Raw genomic sequence first — 18,477 nt, forward strand, 5'->3', positions numbered from 1 at the left:
TAGGGGTTAGAAAGATTACCGTGATCTATAACTGGCGTGGCGTTTCAAGGGTAGTTTATAGATATTCAGATTTCGAAGACCCTTAAAGAAGCGAAGATTTCTTTTCAACCCTGTCGGGTTCCTTGGCTCACTTTCAATCCGATCTATTTCTGTCGCCAAAAAATATCTTGAGTTCGAAGAAAATATGGAAACATCGTTATTGACATGCGCAATTTCAACTTTGCACTACGGATTTTCTTATAATTTTAAAAAGTGTATTTCCGTTTGTACACTAAGTGCAAGATTAAATAAAAATTCAAGAGCAGCAGCAGAATTAGGATCGTTTCTGTGACTTCCAGGTGTGAATCATGCTCGGTAAATGTAGAAACAGTATAAAGATAGAATATTTAAAAATTACTTTTTAAATCGAGAAGCCTTAGACAGAAATAAATAGAATTGTTCGTAGCAGGGAAAACGTGTTCGATAACGATCAATGGTCGTTAACGTCTTGCAGGGGCTGTTGCAGGGCGGTGGCTACTCCTCAAGATCCAGTCATCCGCGCTCACAGTCCATGCAGGTACGACAGACCATTAAATTAAAGATCCATCAATTAATGCCAAATGCGTCTCTAATATTTTCTACCAATTCTACTTAAAGAATCAAACGAAACAAAAGAGGATTCAATTATGTGTCATTAGGTGCAGCAGGCAGTAGCGCAGGCAGCCCAGCAACTGCAAGCTCTACAGAAGCAGCAGGCTCTACAGGGTAGCGGAGGCCTAGTTGGTCGAAGTTTAGGGCAACAAAGGTCACCACCGCCACCTGGCACGCCTCCAGCGGTAAAACCACCGCCTCCGAGGCTTGAACCATCGCCGGAAGAGACTACGGACCTCGAGGAACTGGAACAGTTCGCCAAGACCTTCAAACAGAGGCGGATCAAACTCGGCTTCACCCAAGGCGACGTTGGCCTAGCTATGGGCAAACTTTATGGCAACGATTTCTCTCAGACGACGATCTCCAGGTGGATATTTTTTATAATTACAAATGAGACGAAGAAGTAAAAGGTTTTATTACCATTTTATGACTCGATTGTCTTATTCTGTTCACCAGGTTCGAAGCATTAAATCTTTCTTTCAAGAACATGTGCAAACTGAAACCCCTCCTACAAAAATGGTTGGAAGACGCGGACAATTCGTTGAACAACCCGAATTCTCTTTCGAATCCACTTACCACACCGGAAGCCATCGGCAGGCGGCGGAAGAAAAGGACGTCGATAGAAACCAGCGTGAGAGTTGCTCTAGAGAAAGCGTTCGTACAGAACCCGAAACCTACTTCTGAAGAAATTACCGTATTAGCAGACACTTTAGCCATGGAGAAGGAAGTTGTTCGGGTGTGGTTTTGCAATAGGTAAGCCTGAAAAGTACCAATTTTATTCTTCAATTTTTTTTAACACTAAAACTATCGGTCTTTAATACGTATAGTTACTTAGAATTAAAATGGTACGATACCAGTGATTTTAATTGGTTCCAGTGGAACTAGTAATTTTAACGTCGATGAAAATGTTTAACGAAACACATTATCATCATATTCTGTTTCATTACAGACGACAAAAAGAGAAAAGAATCAATCCGCCAACAGCAGCAATGGGCAGTCCAACAATGGCGTCCCCAGCACCATCGGTCTTCGCATCACTCGCAAGTTCCATGTCCGGTAGTCCTCTAGCTCTCACGACGCACTCTTCAGGCATGGGACACTCTCACCCTCACCCCACACCCCTCGGTTCGCCATTACCCTTGGCTTTGGTGGCTTCAGCAGGTGGAAACTACCACCCACTGAGTGGCAAGTCCCACGAGTGACACCAGCAGCCCACCCATCAAGGGGACGCGCTTTTTCATCAACACCATCAACAACCATCACATCAACAACAGCAACAGCGACGTTTGTGCAATCTACCTGAATTCTATCACTAATCCGTCAGCTGGTCCGTCGTTGACTATTCAGTGACTATCTAGCGAAGGCCCATCGGCGGATTTCGTTACCAAAGGAAATATGATGCGATGGAACCCACAGGATCGAGCAATATATGGTCATGGGAATGGTGCAGAGATTTTGGACTGCTAGTTCACTTCACGATACGATTAGAAACATATCCTGGTGTCAAAAGATTCCATTAGGAAGAGATTATGTCAGGAGTGGATGCAATCTTTAATTATGGATTGTTATGATCAATCAATTTTGAAGGGAAGAGTATGATCGGTGCAGGAATTATTAAGGTATATCTATCTCATAAAGAGTATACGAGTAACTGAGAGGCATTATGGAAAGGCATCAAACATGGAACGCCACAAAGAGATTCTTAGGTAAAAACTTAAACTTCAAGAAATGCAGTGTATCGTTCAGAGACATCGATTTATCGAACATCGTGTTTCGTTGAACGTTTCGTATTTTTCTCACAGTATTATATTTATTGGCTGGATTATTCAGTTGGAAGCGCTGATTGTAGTAATGACGATTCGCGTGGAACGAAGTCTTCAAAGCTTATGTAATTATTATACACTGTATATAAAAATAATGCAATTTTTCCAACTTGGAATATGCATTTATTTCATTTGAAAAAATTGAAGAAACAATAATACAAATTACAGACTAAATTTGAATTCATTCAGAATTCAAAATGGCTTTGAGGTCTTCATTCCCGCATAGCAAATAGTGCAGGATCGTTGCCGCCGTTCGACATTTATTTACAAGATGTAATTAACGACGCGAATATAACCGGCCGCGAACCGTCATAAAACAGTACCTTAATCGGTTTCTGCAGTTTCTCATTTGAATTATCATGAAATATTTATCATGGGGGGAATCGTTCGACGATACCTGTAATTATCGACTGGTTTTCCTCTGCGTCCTTCCAGTTTCCTATTGCCCATCGGGCGATTCAACGTCGCTTCGATCACGCACTACATTTCGTGCATGCTGTTTCACGATCTCGAAGAATTCAAGAATTGAACTTTTCGAAATCGTGAAACCACGGGAGAAAGATAAAAGAATAGAGTCTTTAAATTTTTCACGAACATTCGTCCAACGAATCACGACGGAACACACGATCGAGATTACAACGAACAACGAGAGAACACATGTATCGGACGTGTTAAATCTTCCTGTCATCTTGCTGAATTCATGGTGTCGCGATCGACGGTTCCTTCGAAGAGGGCGAACACTTTTTACAAGTACTCGCCTCTTTGTGGTAAGCAGGGTTTACGTGCCACTTACAAGGGGGTCTCCAATTCCTCGAGATAGAAAGTTCGTCTATTACTAAAGGAAAGGAGCAACAAGTTAATGGAAACTAGAATGTTCACTGCCACTCAGAATTAATAAAAAAAGGTAGATTCTAATTTCTTCTAATGAAAATCCATGATCAATCAATAATTTGGATTTTATGAAAGCAATCGCTCGCTTCATTTCATTAAGTAAAAAAAATATTATACAATTCGGACGAGCTTCTGATCTTCAAGTTTCAAGTTCCCTTTGAGGTGGTGAACATGCGGCGAGGTCCGACAATACGATTGTACATAATTACGCATACGTGTGCGTGTCTGTCTCCATACATATCTGTGTCATAAATTTGTATATGTAGACAAAAAAAAAAAGAAAAAGTAAGATACAAAGAAACATACGGGCCTAATAATACCGTAAAAACAAAGAGTCGAGGAGAATGTAGCTCGTACATCGTCATCGACGAAGTCTTCACTCGCGTCTTGGTCGATTGATTTTCAACGAATTGTAATTACTCAAGCCAAAGTATCTTCTAATTAAAGTAAAGGAATGTAACGAAGTTACATTTCCGAGAGGGTGAACATGGATGGCATGCTCATATTCTCTGTTTTTTAGACAGACACGAGGTTTAGCAGTTGTAGATACGTCTGTACCTGTACATACGGCATATATAGACAGGCTACTTGGGAATTATTCCACATATGTAGCTCGTATACGTTTGCGTGAGTCGATTAAATACGCTCGTGGTTCGAGAGTTCGCGTTGATGCCATTTTTTGAAATCGAGAAATTGGTTACGAGATTGATGGCATTTATTAGAAGCGGTAACTCTGATCTTGGAGCGCACAGATCGATTCTTTCAGGTGGTGAACTCCCTGTGACTAGTTAAAGGCTATGATCTTGTACAACCAAGGTGACGGAAACAGTGTTTGAAGAGATTTACACACATGTAGAAGTTTGTGCTAGAAATTGTCCATATACATATACATATTATATATTACATTAATTGTGTGTATATGTGTGTATAAAGCACATATGTACGCGACGAGGAAGACATTGCGCAGTAATCGAGCATCGAGAATATATACATATGCATGTATAAATATACATACTATACATAAATGTATAAAGTAAACGTATTGTAAATAATAGGGAGATATGGCAGCGAACGGTGATTAGCGAATCCGCGGCGAATTTATTCACCGTGACGATCGTTTCTTATTATTGCGACGCTTATTATTAAGTAATCCTTAATTATAGGGTATCATTGGGCAACGCTGGTCGTCATAGCAATCGTAAGTTCGAGCAATCATGGAAACGTCGTACCTTCACTCTAACATCGTAGAATTGATTCGTTCGTAGCCTACTTTTCCATGTGGCAATTAATTTCGATCTATATCGATCGATGGTGAAACAATTATTTCAAAGATGCTCTATGATAAGGAATTGAAAACTCATCGCTACACTTAAGTGCTGATAAATGGCGATAACCGTAACTCTTATACTACACTACTTATTAAATACGATATTCTTGATATTGTGGTTTGTTTCTGGTGAACTCGATTTCTCAATCCCTCGTTCTTACGATCGCCAACATCAGCAAGTTAAATCCGTGTATGTACATTTGTTGCAAGAGCTTTTCTTGTAACGAAGCACGAGCGTGCGTTAACCGAAGGTGTATATGCGTACTACTATCATAATGTATGTATATATATATTTGATATTATATTATATGTAATTTTCTACGGAAGCTATGTGAACGCAACGCGATACATCACAATATATTTTCGATATTCTGATATATCGTGTACGCGTAATTATATATAATATAATATAACATGTGTATGTATGTATGTATGTAAACGAGTACGAGACGAGATCTCATATCGATCACGCGCGTCTTTTCGTTCTTAGATCACTCGAACACACACACACATACACGCGCGCGCGCGCACACATACACACACACTCATTTCCCATCTTTTTTCACCCTTCATAATTCCACACAACTTCGGGTTTTCATCTCTTGAATCGATCTTCTACTTCGTTTTACTTTGAATCATTCACTACCAGAGTCGTGGACCAAACTGTAGCAGAAACAAAAATGTGAATGAGAGTGATAAAGAATGAAAGAAAATATAGCGAAGAGAAATACAAAAAAAAAAAAGAGTTCCTAGAGCACCAGTTTTGAGTGCATTACGTAGACGTTTTATAAATTAAATACGGTGAACGGATGTGTAAACGATAGAAACGGGAGACAAATTGATACATAACGAGCAGCCCATTGCAGCCGAAGAACGAAAAAAATGAGTGTGAATGACAGAGTGTGAGTTAGGGACACGTTTGCGTTTTTCTTATCTTTTTTCTTTTTTCTTCCTCTTCTCCTTGTTCGTCAGAGGTGTACAGCGTTCTGTTTTGTAGATAGAATAGAGATAATTAGAGTCGAACCCACGATTGCCGCACCCTCTGATCGACGTGTCACTGGTTCACTTTTTTTTTTTCGTGGGCTTCGATGAGCCGGCGCATTCCACGAGCGATGAACGCATTATTACAATGGTTATCATTATTATTATTAATTATTATTATTAATTATTATTATTATTTCATTATATTTTAACTTTTATTATTTGAAAATAAAAGTGCTAGACAGACTTTAGTTACTTTTTGTTTTTCATTTTCTTTCTGTCTATCCTTTGTTGTTTCCTGTTTTAGTTTCTTTGTGCAGAGTACTTAAATAATCAAGGATTATTTTCTAATCCACCTGATAACTCTTAATCGATAGAGTAAACACGAAACAAATTACATCGTTGTATTTCTAGAATCCACTTTTTTATTCTTTCATTGATTTTTCAAGATTTTTCAAGGGACACGTTTACGCAATATTACCGCATGTTTACCAATCGAGGGTTAAGAAGATCAAGTATCAGTTGTCGTTAACACGTTATGTGCCACGTGAATTATTAATATCTGATAACATTTTATAAGTAGCCACTTGTCTTTTACAAACAGTGTAAACTTTTCCTTTTAATAAGCTTCAACCAGGAGCTACGGTTTTGCGGCGTAGAACTTATTGATCTGATTTTAAATATTCAAACCGATATTTCGTTAAACATTCGAAATGAAGGTTCGTAGAAGTTTTAGCGTGAAAAAGCGTAAGATTTTGCTCCTACCGTCCCATCGCGTTTTTTCTGTAAATACATGATGCGAAATAGCATAAAAGTCGCGTGAAAAAGTGGCGCGTTTCTAAAAAGGCGCGCAGGATGCGCGCAACTTTTCGAGATGGCAGCACGCGCTTCGGAACGAAAGCCAAAACGGTTGGTATATCGAGAATTAGTTGATTAATCTCAATCAGTAGCAGTGTATAATTGTCTTCTGAGAGAAATCTAGCGTTATATAGAAGCCTATTAAACAATTCGATGTGTAACTCGTAAATATTGGGACGCGAGCGTCGTTCGACTTCAATGCCTAGAGGTAACGTTAAATAATAAGAACGGAGTACCCTTAAACGGTAACACTGTAACAGATGACACAAAAGTAAAGGTTTAGAGGATAATTAATTAAGAAGCAAAAAAAGAAAAAAAAAAAAGAAGAAGAGAAGAAATGACAAGAGCACGGTATGACAGTTCTTAAAAGATTAAGTAAAATAATATTAGAGTCATGAGAATGGGAGAAGTCCTTGTTCGATGACAAAGTCGTCTAAACTATTTTGTACTGAGAATTAGTGGCGTGATCGTGAAATTCGCGATCTTTTTAAGGCGTTCATCGGCGTATTCGTGACCATAAAATCTCATGCCACGGAACGCACTACGATTAGGAATTAATTAATTGCGAAGCGTGTTTCTGATGTCCGCCCTCGATATTCCGCGTTAGTCTCTCAAGAACTTACCGGAAATTAGAGTGAAAGGAAGAGAGAAAGGAAAAGGGTGTGTGCGTGTGTGCTAATGGAGCTGTATAAATAAAGTCATATCAATCTGGAATAGTTCATGTTATCTAGGATATACTATTACTACGATCATTATCATAATATGATTAGTAAGAGTATTGTAATTGTATAATAAACTGCGTCATAGATACCTCATGCGTTCGTTCTATCATTGAATGCAATCCCTTCTTGCAAATAATGCTAATTGAAAGATAACTTAATGAATACTTTAAGTCTATATTAATTACATCGTAATTCCAGGCTTAACTAACTACGATAGATAAAGATAAATATGTATTCATAGTTTGTATTATCTGAGTCAATTTCTGAAAGGTAGCTAACAAAAATGGCGCCAAAATTATACGTAAATCTAAGTACGCCGCAAGGTGGCAGTAGTCTTGCAATTTTCGCGCACCAGATACTTCGAATGTTGTTACTCATGTTAAGTTCTTAATTGTATTAAATTATTATCAACAAAATTTACCAAGTTGTTATACAAATTTTATTGCCTAAACATTTTGTGGTCTGAATGACATATAGAACTCAATTTTTATTAAGTATAGCATATATTTGTTTCATGATTGTTTTATGAACATTCCATTTGAATATCCCATATCGGATAGGTATGCCATCTTGCGTTTGCGTGACTCATACTTTGTATGGTAGTGAAAATCAATAACATAACCTTAATTCGAGGTCGATACATTTAATCATCACATGCAATTATCAAGGCAACAAATACTAAAATCCCTTTTTGCGTGTGCCGATTGAAAAGTTTATTGTGATATTAAAGACAATAATTCTATTCTCGCGAAGAGATATAATCTGTGAAACCATTCTTGACGCGAGGTTATATATATGAAGTTTAATCGTTTAGTGTACTGTTAAAACATTAAAATATTGCGTGAAAAATGAACGATTCCGAACAAGAAAACGGCCCCAAAGTAACGGGGACAGTGGACAATGCCTGGTCGTTAAAAATTCCATCTTTTAAGCCCGAGGATAATCCACATCGTCTACTCGAAGAAAGTTCGTTCGGGACTTTGTTTCCAAAATATAGAGAACAATATTTAAAGGAACATTGGCCATTAATTCAAAAATCGTTAGATGAACATGCAATCAAGGCCGAATTGGACCTCATTGAAGGTAGTATGTCTGTGAAGACCACCAGAAAAACTTGGGATCCGTATATCATAATTAAAGCTCGTGATATGCTCAAACTCATGTCCAGATCTGTTCCTTTTGAGCAAGCAAGGAGAGTACTTCAAGACGATATTGGCTCAGATATCATAAAGATAACATCTTTTGTAAGAAACAGAGAAAAGTTTGTCAAGAGACGACAGAGACTCATAGGACCAAAAGGATGTACCTTGAAATCCATCGAATTGTTAACAAATTGTTATGTCATTGTACAGGGACAGACAGTGGCTGCATTGGGTCCTTACAAAGGTCTTGTTCAAGTGAGACGCATTGTGGAAGATACTATGAAAAATATTCATCCTATTTACAACATTAAAGCATTGATGATTAAGAGAGAGTTGGCAAGAGATCCGAAACTAAAAAATGAAAATTGGGAAAGATTTTTGCCTAAATTCAACAGCAAGAATATTAGCAAGAGGAAGCAACCTAGAAATAAGAGACAACAGAAACCGTATACTCCGTTCCCACCTCCACAACAGGAGAGCAAGGTAGACAAGATGATAGCTTCCGGAGAATATTTCTTGAAGGAGGAGCAAAAGATAGCCAAGAGAAAGAGAGAACAGGATATCAGGCACCAGGAGGCTGAGAAGAAGAGACAAGAACGCAGAGCAGAAGCATTTGTACCTCCCGAAGAGCAATCAAAAGAAAAGAAAGAACAGAATAACGAGATAAATTTGGATGAGTTTAAAAATAAAGTTAAAAAGGCACTGAAAAAACGTGGTGGCCGGTCATAGTGCTTGCTTATAAATTAAAAGATACAGTTTTAGTAAGTGAACTTGCTAAATTATTTGTACATGATGTTTTTAATAAAATGAATGTTCATTAATAAATTTCAATTTAAGAAATACTCGTGTAACTTCTGGAATAACTCCAATATTTTATTAAAAAAAACCTTGTTCCTATAAGTATTATATTATCGCGTTCTTAATGTACGAGATGCAAATATATATAAGCATTTACCACTCGTATATACTTATATATATTTTTAGTTGTTTAGTATGATACATTTGCAAAATACAGAGTCGTAGAAATACAACGTGTACACCTTGAAGACAGGTATTCGGTGTCGAAAACGAACGTCCATATATGCATACATATATTGTTTTTTTTTTTTCAGGATTATTTTTGTAGATTCGTTACAATTTCGATATAGTTTCAATATCCAAGGGATGGCATAGTTATATGTATAAATTAAATATAAAACAAAAGCTACATCCCTTAATAGCTATCTTTAAATATAGAAACATTGCTTTCACATACCGAGTCTTCAATGCATCGAGCTTCTTAAACGGAATAAACAGGATTTAAATAGCGTTCCTTCCTTTGCAACAGCGCGTTATCTTAATAAACACGAGGCTAATAAAGAATTCAACGTATCGTACATACAATAGACAAGTCAGAAATATTCGTGACAATGTACAGCGTATTTCTTATTGTTAACCGAGCACGGGGATCAAGTGCCCTGTACCTTAATCTTAAATGTTAAGTCGCTCGTTTATCTTACATCTTACAGATTCGTGGAAGTACGACGCTTTTATTTAACTTATATTGTAGACACGTTATGTACAATTTAGCACGGGATTATGGTTGCCTCGTTACTCGCGAACGAAAAGGTACGAATGACATCATTCGTAAATTCACTCAGAGACGCCTTAGGACGGGAAACAGACGATTGATCGATCGCGTCGAAGTATTTACAGCGCGTCGATACAGTGAGTTGATCGAGAAAAAACGGAAGTTCGAAAGGAACTTCTTCATTATTCTGCGCGTTTAGTACCTTTTTGATATTTTTGTCTTCGTTTATAATATTTCGCAGATCCGAAGGATCTTTTGTCGAGGAAGTTGGGAAAATTCTTAGATTTAAACGTGTTATCGTTCGCAGCGTTTAATTAGTTTAGCGATTGAATGAAAAGATTCAAGCGAATGCGTTTGAATTAAAATTTTGACGAGGAAAGTATGTAGTAAGAGTATCAAATAACAATAACATTCCAAATGCACATGATACATTATTCATGTATTCTGTCATGTATTCGGAAAATTATTATGCGCGTAGTGCGTCAATTATACATCAAATTTGAGCCAAATCGACGGCTCGAAATATACGCGTTTAGATGAATCGTTCAATAAACGAGATCTTTTAAACGCATACATATATACAATGCATCAATTCAGAATCGATGAAATTTCAATCATATTGTCCGATAGCTTAGCTTAACGCGTTTTAAGAGTAAAAACGATCTTTTTCCGAATGTGAAACACTGGTTTCGTAAACCTACGAACGTAGCTACATGTGTAAGTGATTTGGGTCGCGCTCGTATCATACAAAAGCTTACAATAATTCGATAGCGTAACTTCTGTGTACATATATGTATACGTGTGTCAGAGGTTGGATGCGAGATGACGGTAGTCGAATCATTGTCGCCATGAAAGTATCAGTGTACAAAAGATCGTTCTTTCGCTGCATCTTGCTGTATAGTAGTCGCTCCATTTTCTCGCCTTTGAACAACTCGACGTGTTGATGGTTATTTAACTTATTCTTTTATTCACAAATTTATTTCTTTTTTTAACGAGAGAAATTGTCACCAGCATTCAAGTAGCGAAAGAAATTTAAAAGAAACAAGCATCACCTGACACAACAGCAAAACGAATAACGTAAATCGATTTTGTAACACGTCGAATCTCCGTGAGGCGAGCACACCATAATTCCCAGCTATTCGCACAACCAAGTAAGTATACAATTTTCTTATAGAAAAATAAATCTCTTTGTGAGAATGGTAGCGCATGTCTTTGGATCGAGAAGCACCCGATTCGCGTCGCGATCTGCAGTTGGATCGGAGACGCAAATCGATATCGACGCGCCACGTATATCGTGTGTGCATGCATGTGTCGTGTGGTCGGCTAAGAAACTAATAATCCATCTAGAAATAGCGTTTTTGCCTTTACATTTATTATTTAAGGCCGTGGAAATAGGGAAATTGATAAAAAGATACAGTTTGCCGTTACTTCGTTTTATTCTCGCGGAAACAACGCTGGAGAATCAATCGCCATGTAATAATAAATCGCGCGCCGATTGGATGAAAATTTATAAGCGTTTCAATGTTTGTCTAAACGATATTCAAACGGTCAATGAGTCGAGAGTCCGCTTAAAATTACGATGTTGGAATTTGTCCATTTTTTTGTTCCTTTTGACTTTTATTCTACACGATGAAATTCCAAAATGATTCCATTTGAGATCATCGAGGTTAACATAAATGCACTGGAATGAATACGCTTCGAAGCAGCCATTCGAAATTAACCCTTTATCGACTAGGACAAACTCTTATTTTGCAATCAGATATCATCGATTAATTAAAATAAAAAAAAAAGGAAGCGTAGATATATTCTTCGTTGATCACAAATCAATCTCACAAAGGGTGAACTTCTCCTCGAATTTTCATATCATTCTCTACTTAAGATAGAACGAAAAGATAATTGTTTCTCCGCTATGAAACATGAATTCAATTCCATGTTCTCCGTAATCTCTTCTTAAACATCTCTCCAAACAGTCTCATTAAATCTATGAGTATATCAGACTGATATACCACTCTTCTAATTCAGATAGTTTTTCATCTTCACGCCTCGTCAAGAAGGTCCTTTCTTTTCTCTCAAAGCAACGAACCCTGTGTAAATTATCGTCGGGTTCGTTTGAGCAATCTCGATCTTATATCGATCAGATTGCCCTCCCTGATTAGATCGACCTTCCTTCTTCTGATCAAATACTGCACTCGTTCGGCCTTTCGTGAATGACGACGGCACCGCGGTCTTCACGAAACACTGGTCGTCCTTTGGAGCTAGTGATTGTGATTGTACAGATGCCACCTTTGTGTCTCGGCATTGGAGTCGCATTTCTCCGCCGTGATGCCTCTTTGTGCATGGTATCTTGAATCAACGCACACTGGGATCCTCGAATGGCGGATCAAGCCACCCTCGAGGTGCCTCCATTTCTGATTCTCACTACCGTCGCAGATTTGCATTAATAGCGTCGTGCCTTTCGCGTACACTGGCAAAGTTAGACAGAGATCGTGGTGCTTGATGAGACCGTCCTTCGTCAAACCCCATTCCTGTAAGAAATTGTTTAGGTAAGGTTAAACAGGGTATGTTTAGAGGCTTATCAGTTTAAGGAGTAGATTTGTAGAACAATTTACGAGGAATTTTTAGACTTCTTTTTAATGGAAATTGCAAAGTGGAAGTGATTCTCTGCTAATCATCTAGGGAAAAATAGGTTTCAAGTTTTAGTAATTTACTTTCAAAAATTTACTTTAACTTGAAAGAAGTAAAAGAACTACCAAGGAAGTATTTCTAGTAGCATTAAAATCTATTTAATATTCTTTCACGAAAGATTTAAATTTTCATTGTATCACATGAAAGATCCTAGTAATTCGATAGTATTGATCTATGTTTCTGCAAATTCAGCACTCGTACATTAAAACAAAGGATCTCAAAAGATTGAAAAACAATCTTCAAAAGAGTATTTTCTTTTCTTTTGGAAGCTTCTATGGAAGGACCGCGAAGCAGTACGGTCGACCCGTTAATCCACCGGCAGAGAACGGAATCCTCACAGCGATAATTGAAACGTAAAATTGAATACACGGATTAATATTAACAGCATGGCGAAGAGTTATTTCTACGACAGCGTGCCTGGTCCAGTTTACTCAGGACACAGCGGAGAGCGATGAATAACGAGGGCAGGCGTACTTACTTGGTTACCGCCGGTGTCATGACATGGGTAAAGACCCACATTCCCATCGAGAAGGTGGCCCATACTGTCCAGACACGCTGTACCTTGCTTCAACGATCCACCAGGACCACCCTCGCTCGTTGGTATAACTAGCTCGGGATACACGTTTTTCAGATACCAGCTGAAGGGCTTGCAATGCAATTTCCGCTTCAGCTCCATCCTGTCTTGAATACTGAAACAAGGGAAACGACACCGGGGCCGTTTTATTAATACGGCTCACGTGCGCTGACGCGTTTTAATGAAATCGACTATCGGGTATTTCGGCTCGTAAATCGAGCTTCCTCCTTTCTCTGTGTGCCGCACGCGAGACGGCACAGAAATTAGCTCGTGATAAACGACCCAAACCAGGAGGAAAGAAACTTGCTTCTCGCGAAACTTTGCCCAATGAATAGATTGTGTACAGAGTGTGTCGTGAGATTGTTGCGAGGGTATCGATGTTGTTCTTAGTAGCGGGAATTGCAGTTGCGGCCGAGTAATTTATGTTCCTTCCCAGAGGAGGAACGTACTTTCGTTGTCTTGTTTTTTCTTCGGCCCGCCGATATTTGGAAGCTTAACACGTTCTCCGTTTCGCAGATCCGTGTGTAAATCACCTGGGCACGGTTATTCGACTCCTTCGCTTATGATATTGCGCTATATTTCTGGTTAAGTTAGACGGAGGCAAATTAATCTTGCAATATATTTTTATCTTCGTTCTTTCCTCCATCTTAATTTGCAAATAGAAATTACTTCATACAAAATATTTCCTTCTATCGTAATTATCTCATCGTATAATTGTAACAAAATATCTATAATTTACCGTTGCATATATCCTAAATAAGAGTTAAAATATTTGTTTATTGTTATTTCATAACGAATAACAAACGTTGGAGACGTTCTTTACATCGCAAATGTAAAGAAACGCTATGGATTTTAGCGTGGCCATTAAAAAACATAAGCATGTCGGTGGTTGGATATGAAAAATATACCATAAAAAAGTAGCCTATTTAATAAAAGCACTCATATGTTGCCAGTAATATAATTACAAAAAAGAAAAAAGGGAACTGGTAGTTCTAGCGTTAATTTCCTCGAATTCTACACAGCAGTTCTGCGTTTCTCCGTCTCGTAAACACGAAATAATCGAGATAGAGCAAGCGTACTCACTTTCCGTAAGGGATGTTGCGTGCCAGAGGCACCGCGTTGTAGTAGAACTGTTTGTAATCGTCCATCCACACTTCAGCAGCTCGTCTAGTGTTCCGGGCGAAAACGTTTCCACTGCCCCCGGGGAACGAATACGGATGACGTTTTCGAAACACGTGGCCGACGCGCGAGCACGGAATAATCTCCAAGCTACCGCCGCATTGCCACACTCGGAACGATATCTCTGAAAGCGGCGTGGTCGAGAACTCGAATCACGTTCAGCAAATTTCTGCGGATGACAGACAGATCGAATATTCTCACCGAGATTCTCGCCGCCCCACACGTCCATCTGAGTGTCGTACTTGCCCAGTTTCTCGAAGTACGCCTTGTTGATTACGAACAAACCGCCAGCAATCATAGGCGTTCTAATCGCCTGCGTAGGGTCCTTTTGTCTCGCTTGCCTTTCGGTTTGACTCAGATATTCCCATTTAAAGACTAGACTCCAATCGAAGCCGCCTCTTAGATCGGCCGATGCTCCTGAAGAATAGATTAATTATTATTAGTTAATGATCAATAAATATGATTTCAATTCGAAACGAAAAAGAATATTTTCGAAGTGGCAAGATTTTTTTTAACACCAGAACTACCGACAGTTAACGCGCAGCTATTTCTACCAAAACCAGTCAAAATGACTGGTCTTTAATAAATACCTAATAATAGAATATTTTTATATTTATTGATTTATTACTTTCTTACAGAAGGAATTCCATGTTATTTAGTATATTTGTGGTATTATTAATCCACCTGGGACCATGATCCCCAAACGAGGCTTGACAAATTTATAAAATTATACAACCAGTTGTTTCGAGTGGTGTGGTATTTCTAGTGTTAGCATCTAGCGATCTAGCGATCGATCCGGAATTTTTCTGATATCTGATATCATCATATTGAATGATACGCAGTAAAAATTTAAAAAACGTGTGACAAGTTATAGAAAACGGGGAAACTGGTTCATTGGGGTTCGATAAACAGATTTCAAGACCCTTTTACACTTTGACAAGTACCAGACATTTTGGCTGGTGTTGGTATAAGTATAACCTTGATACAAAATTATTTTGAGGTTGAATACATAAAAAACAAAATAAAATTCATTATATTATTTCTTTAGTTATCGTTGCGAAAGTCATTACATCATTGTGGGGGAGAAAAATAACATGCAGTAGGAACTTCAAAATAAAATTGTAAAAACAGTCAATTTGACTGGTGTGGTAATTCTAGTGTTAAATGAGCGAAATATGTTTGAGAATAGAGCTACTTTAGCTTGCTGTAAAGTGTAGACTCTGTGGTGTTGGTAGAGAAATATTGAAGAATCAGTTGATACCAAATTAATCGAGAATAGAGAATTAAGAAAAGATTGAGAGTAATACGTTAAATTTTTGAATTATTCTTATATGAATTCAATTCAAGTCACTTTAATTATTCTTTGAATTTCTCGAGCAGTTCTATTTGAAAATTCACGAAGAAAAGGGTTAAACGGAGTTGAGAGGCTATAATAATACCAATATATTGGAAGGTGTCCATGCTTATGACGTCAATGACAGGGCAGACGACCCTCGTAGGATCCTCAGCCACCCTTTCTAAAAGGGGCTCCAGCCAGTCGGCGTTGCATTCACAATGCGAGTCGAGGAACGTTAACACGCTGGCGGTGGCTGCATCCGCGCCTCGCACCCTCGATCTCATCAAGCCCTCCCTCTTTTCGTTGCGTATCACTCGCACTTTGTGTATCCTCGATAGCTCTTCACCATCCTCCGCTGCAAAAGAAGTAAATGAATTGTTACGGCGTTGTTCGATGCACTCTTCGCGTTGCAAACTTCGGAAAAATAGTCAAGTTATAAGACATGATATCTAAAGAAACAATATTTTTATATCGTTAAAAAGCGTCAGAAAATTCAAACGAAAGAAAAATAGCCTAATATTTTAATATTAGACAGTCTAACTTATAAGAAACAACAATTATGAAAAGGATTAGAATTGCTTACGATGATCGCTGAAGTCATCCACTAATATAATCTCCTTTATCAAGTGCTCTGGACTTCTGTTCAGCACGCTGAAATCAAAAATAAATATTCACGATATTCCACGAAAGACTAGCCATGCGATAGTAGCAAATGAAATTTCCGCGTAGAAATTAAACGGTTCTAATTCCATCTAGGGGAGTAATCCAGCCCCAAGATGTAGCCTGAATGCGGCAACGAATCCTCTTTTAAATAAGTTTCCCTAAATAAGTTTCTTCATAGTCTCGTTCGTCCTCTTCTCGCGAAGAAATTCTCTTCAACGAGGGGGAAAAATATTTCTTTCGCGGCGAAAGTAATCCCGTTTCAGTCGCGTGACATTATACCGTGGAAAAATGTTTCAATTAAATTGGCAATTCAGTTATGTTTTAGTTAAGTCCGCGAGGAAAATCTACGGTTCGGGCGATCGCGCCACGAGAAAATGAAAGAAACGATTCTTTGAATTACTTTGAAACACCGATGATGATTCCGGAATAATGTAGTGATGTAAGCGCCTTACTGAATATCGCGAACATTGGTCAGTCATTTTGACCCACTCGTTAGTGAAGAGAAAAATTATTATTTTCACTAACAAGTATAATTATCCGCAAGTTTTCAACTTTAAAAGAATTTTTAAGATAGGTAAGTATTTTTGTCATGTTCTGTCTGCAATAATACAATAGTAACTAGATTATACTTAATTGATAATTGTCGCTTAAAAAGAATATTTATGCGAAAATTTTGGTGTTCTATCGCGTTGACGAACCATTATTTATTTAAAAAGATGCAACAATACTATGCACGAAGATGTGTAATCGTTTATTGCTTCGACTTGCAAATGGATTTTAAATAAATTCTTGTGTAAATAAGCAAATAGTATTGAATAAACTTGCTAGCAACTGTTGGTAATTAATTCCTCTCGGCGTGTTCGTATTTCGACATAAAACGAAAAAAATTGCTGCAATCGAGTCAAATGTAAGGAGCATCAAATTTTTTTACATCGACTCTTCGAATTTCACGCATGATTTATCATACCACGAGGTAATGGGTGTGAGATGATGGAACGACGATTAGGAAATTCCATCGGACCTCGGCCTCTGGACCCGAGTTGAAAGTTTTCTCGCGTTTTCCGTGAAACTCGATCGCGTTGCACGCTCTACGCGTGGGAATTTAGCCGAACGCTATCAACCAGGAAATATTAATCTCGTTTCGTTTCATCCTCGCATTCCTCGCTGTTGACGTTTTTCCATTTTTCAACGAAATCGATCATTATCTGATATCTTTTTTTTTTATTATCTTCTATTTTTACTCTTTTAACGCATCGTTTTAACATTACAAAGCGCGTAAAGATATTATAAGATCAAAAATACCTGACGACAGTCCTGAGCAGCGTCGACCGCGCCTCATTGTGAAAAGTGATTATTACGGAGGTTGGAGGCAGGTCTCTTCTCCATTGTTTCATTCGACACCTGTAAACAGAAATGGAATTGCTCTTTAGGTTAGTAAACAAGCCAGAAATGCGAATAAATAAATCCAGAATATATACAAATATAAACAAACCAGAAATCTAAATAAACAAACTACATGTAAATAAACAGAAGAGCCTCGTTATCGATGGTACGCATGACCTAAATGAAACGTCGTTCGAAAATTACACGATTCGTGTACGTGTTAAAAGGAATGAAAAGCACGGTGACTTAATTAGCTAGAGTAACTTAGAACTCAGACTCGTCTAATGAGCTTCACAATGAGACACTGGGCACGATATAATTAGGTCATCAACCTGCCACGAATAGGATCGATAGAAACTTCATTGCGGTTCTTCCTGACGTTATCTGTTGTAACGTCCGTTAATATGCTCGTCAGTTTATCCTAATAGGATCCACAGTTTCATTCCACGCGAGTGGATGTAGTGAAGTGTTATTTCGTTTATGGTTAAACGTATTCTGAATTATTAGTAATTTTTTTCGAATAGTCACTTTGTTATTTATTATATTGATTATTCGAAATGTACCATTTACTTCGATAATATTCTTCGTAGATATTTTATCATTTTTTTAATTTCACTTTTCAACTTTATCTATACTAACTTTTTCTTTATGACTTTATTCGATGGAAATTCTTTCCTTTTAGAGCAGAAGTTGTGTTAATGTAATACCGCTTG

The 18,477-nt window shown here is 37.9% G+C and overlaps 3 protein-coding genes across 6 annotated transcripts in view; 2 read left to right on the plus strand and 1 right to left on the minus strand.

The window, feature by feature from the left end:
- Nucleotides 1–5,907, plus strand: part of LOC139989827 (uncharacterized) — a 126,069-nt gene extending 120,162 nt beyond the window's left edge. For 2 of the 3 annotated variants that reach the window (XM_072008472.1, XM_072008473.1), the window contains 4 exons: nucleotides 494–556; nucleotides 678–997; nucleotides 1,087–1,383; nucleotides 1,580–5,907. In XM_072008472.1, coding sequence (XP_071864573.1) covers nucleotides 494–556; nucleotides 678–997; nucleotides 1,087–1,383; nucleotides 1,580–1,832 — 933 coding nt within the window. In that variant the 3' untranslated portion in view covers nucleotides 1,833–5,907. The remainder of the gene's footprint in view (nucleotides 1–493; nucleotides 557–677; nucleotides 998–1,086; nucleotides 1,384–1,579) is intronic. The other variant, XM_072008474.1, reaches the window with a different exon arrangement.
- Nucleotides 5,908–7,800: 1,893 nt separating this feature from the next.
- On the plus strand, nucleotides 7,801–9,216 carry Dbe (KRR1 small subunit processome component homolog dbe). Its single transcript, XM_072008491.1, has one exon. It carries the CDS (start codon nucleotides 8,081–8,083, stop codon nucleotides 9,101–9,103), a length of 1,023 nt encoding a protein of 340 aa, XP_071864592.1. The 5' UTR covers nucleotides 7,801–8,080; the 3' UTR covers nucleotides 9,104–9,216.
- A 10-nt stretch (nucleotides 9,217–9,226) lies between these two features.
- The window catches only part of Pgant2 (polypeptide N-acetylgalactosaminyltransferase 2), a 205,876-nt gene continuing 196,625 nt past the window's right edge, over nucleotides 9,227–18,477 (minus strand). For both annotated transcript variants that reach the window (XM_072008480.1, XM_072008481.1), the window contains exons 4-10: nucleotides 17,684–17,782; nucleotides 16,302–16,369; nucleotides 15,822–16,073; nucleotides 14,584–14,799; nucleotides 14,287–14,506; nucleotides 13,108–13,318; nucleotides 9,227–12,469 (exon numbers count right to left, since the gene is read on the minus strand). In XM_072008480.1, the coding sequence (XP_071864581.1) occupies nucleotides 12,200–12,469; nucleotides 13,108–13,318; nucleotides 14,287–14,506; nucleotides 14,584–14,799; nucleotides 15,822–16,073; nucleotides 16,302–16,369; nucleotides 17,684–17,782 (1,336 nt within the window). In that variant the 3' untranslated portion in view covers nucleotides 9,227–12,199. The remainder of the gene's footprint in view (nucleotides 12,470–13,107; nucleotides 13,319–14,286; nucleotides 14,507–14,583; nucleotides 14,800–15,821; nucleotides 16,074–16,301; nucleotides 16,370–17,683; nucleotides 17,783–18,477) is intronic.

This window comes from Bombus fervidus, chromosome 8 (assembly GCF_041682495.2).
Source record: "Bombus fervidus isolate BK054 chromosome 8, iyBomFerv1, whole genome shotgun sequence".
NCBI lineage: Eukaryota > Metazoa > Arthropoda > Insecta > Hymenoptera > Apidae > Bombus > Bombus fervidus.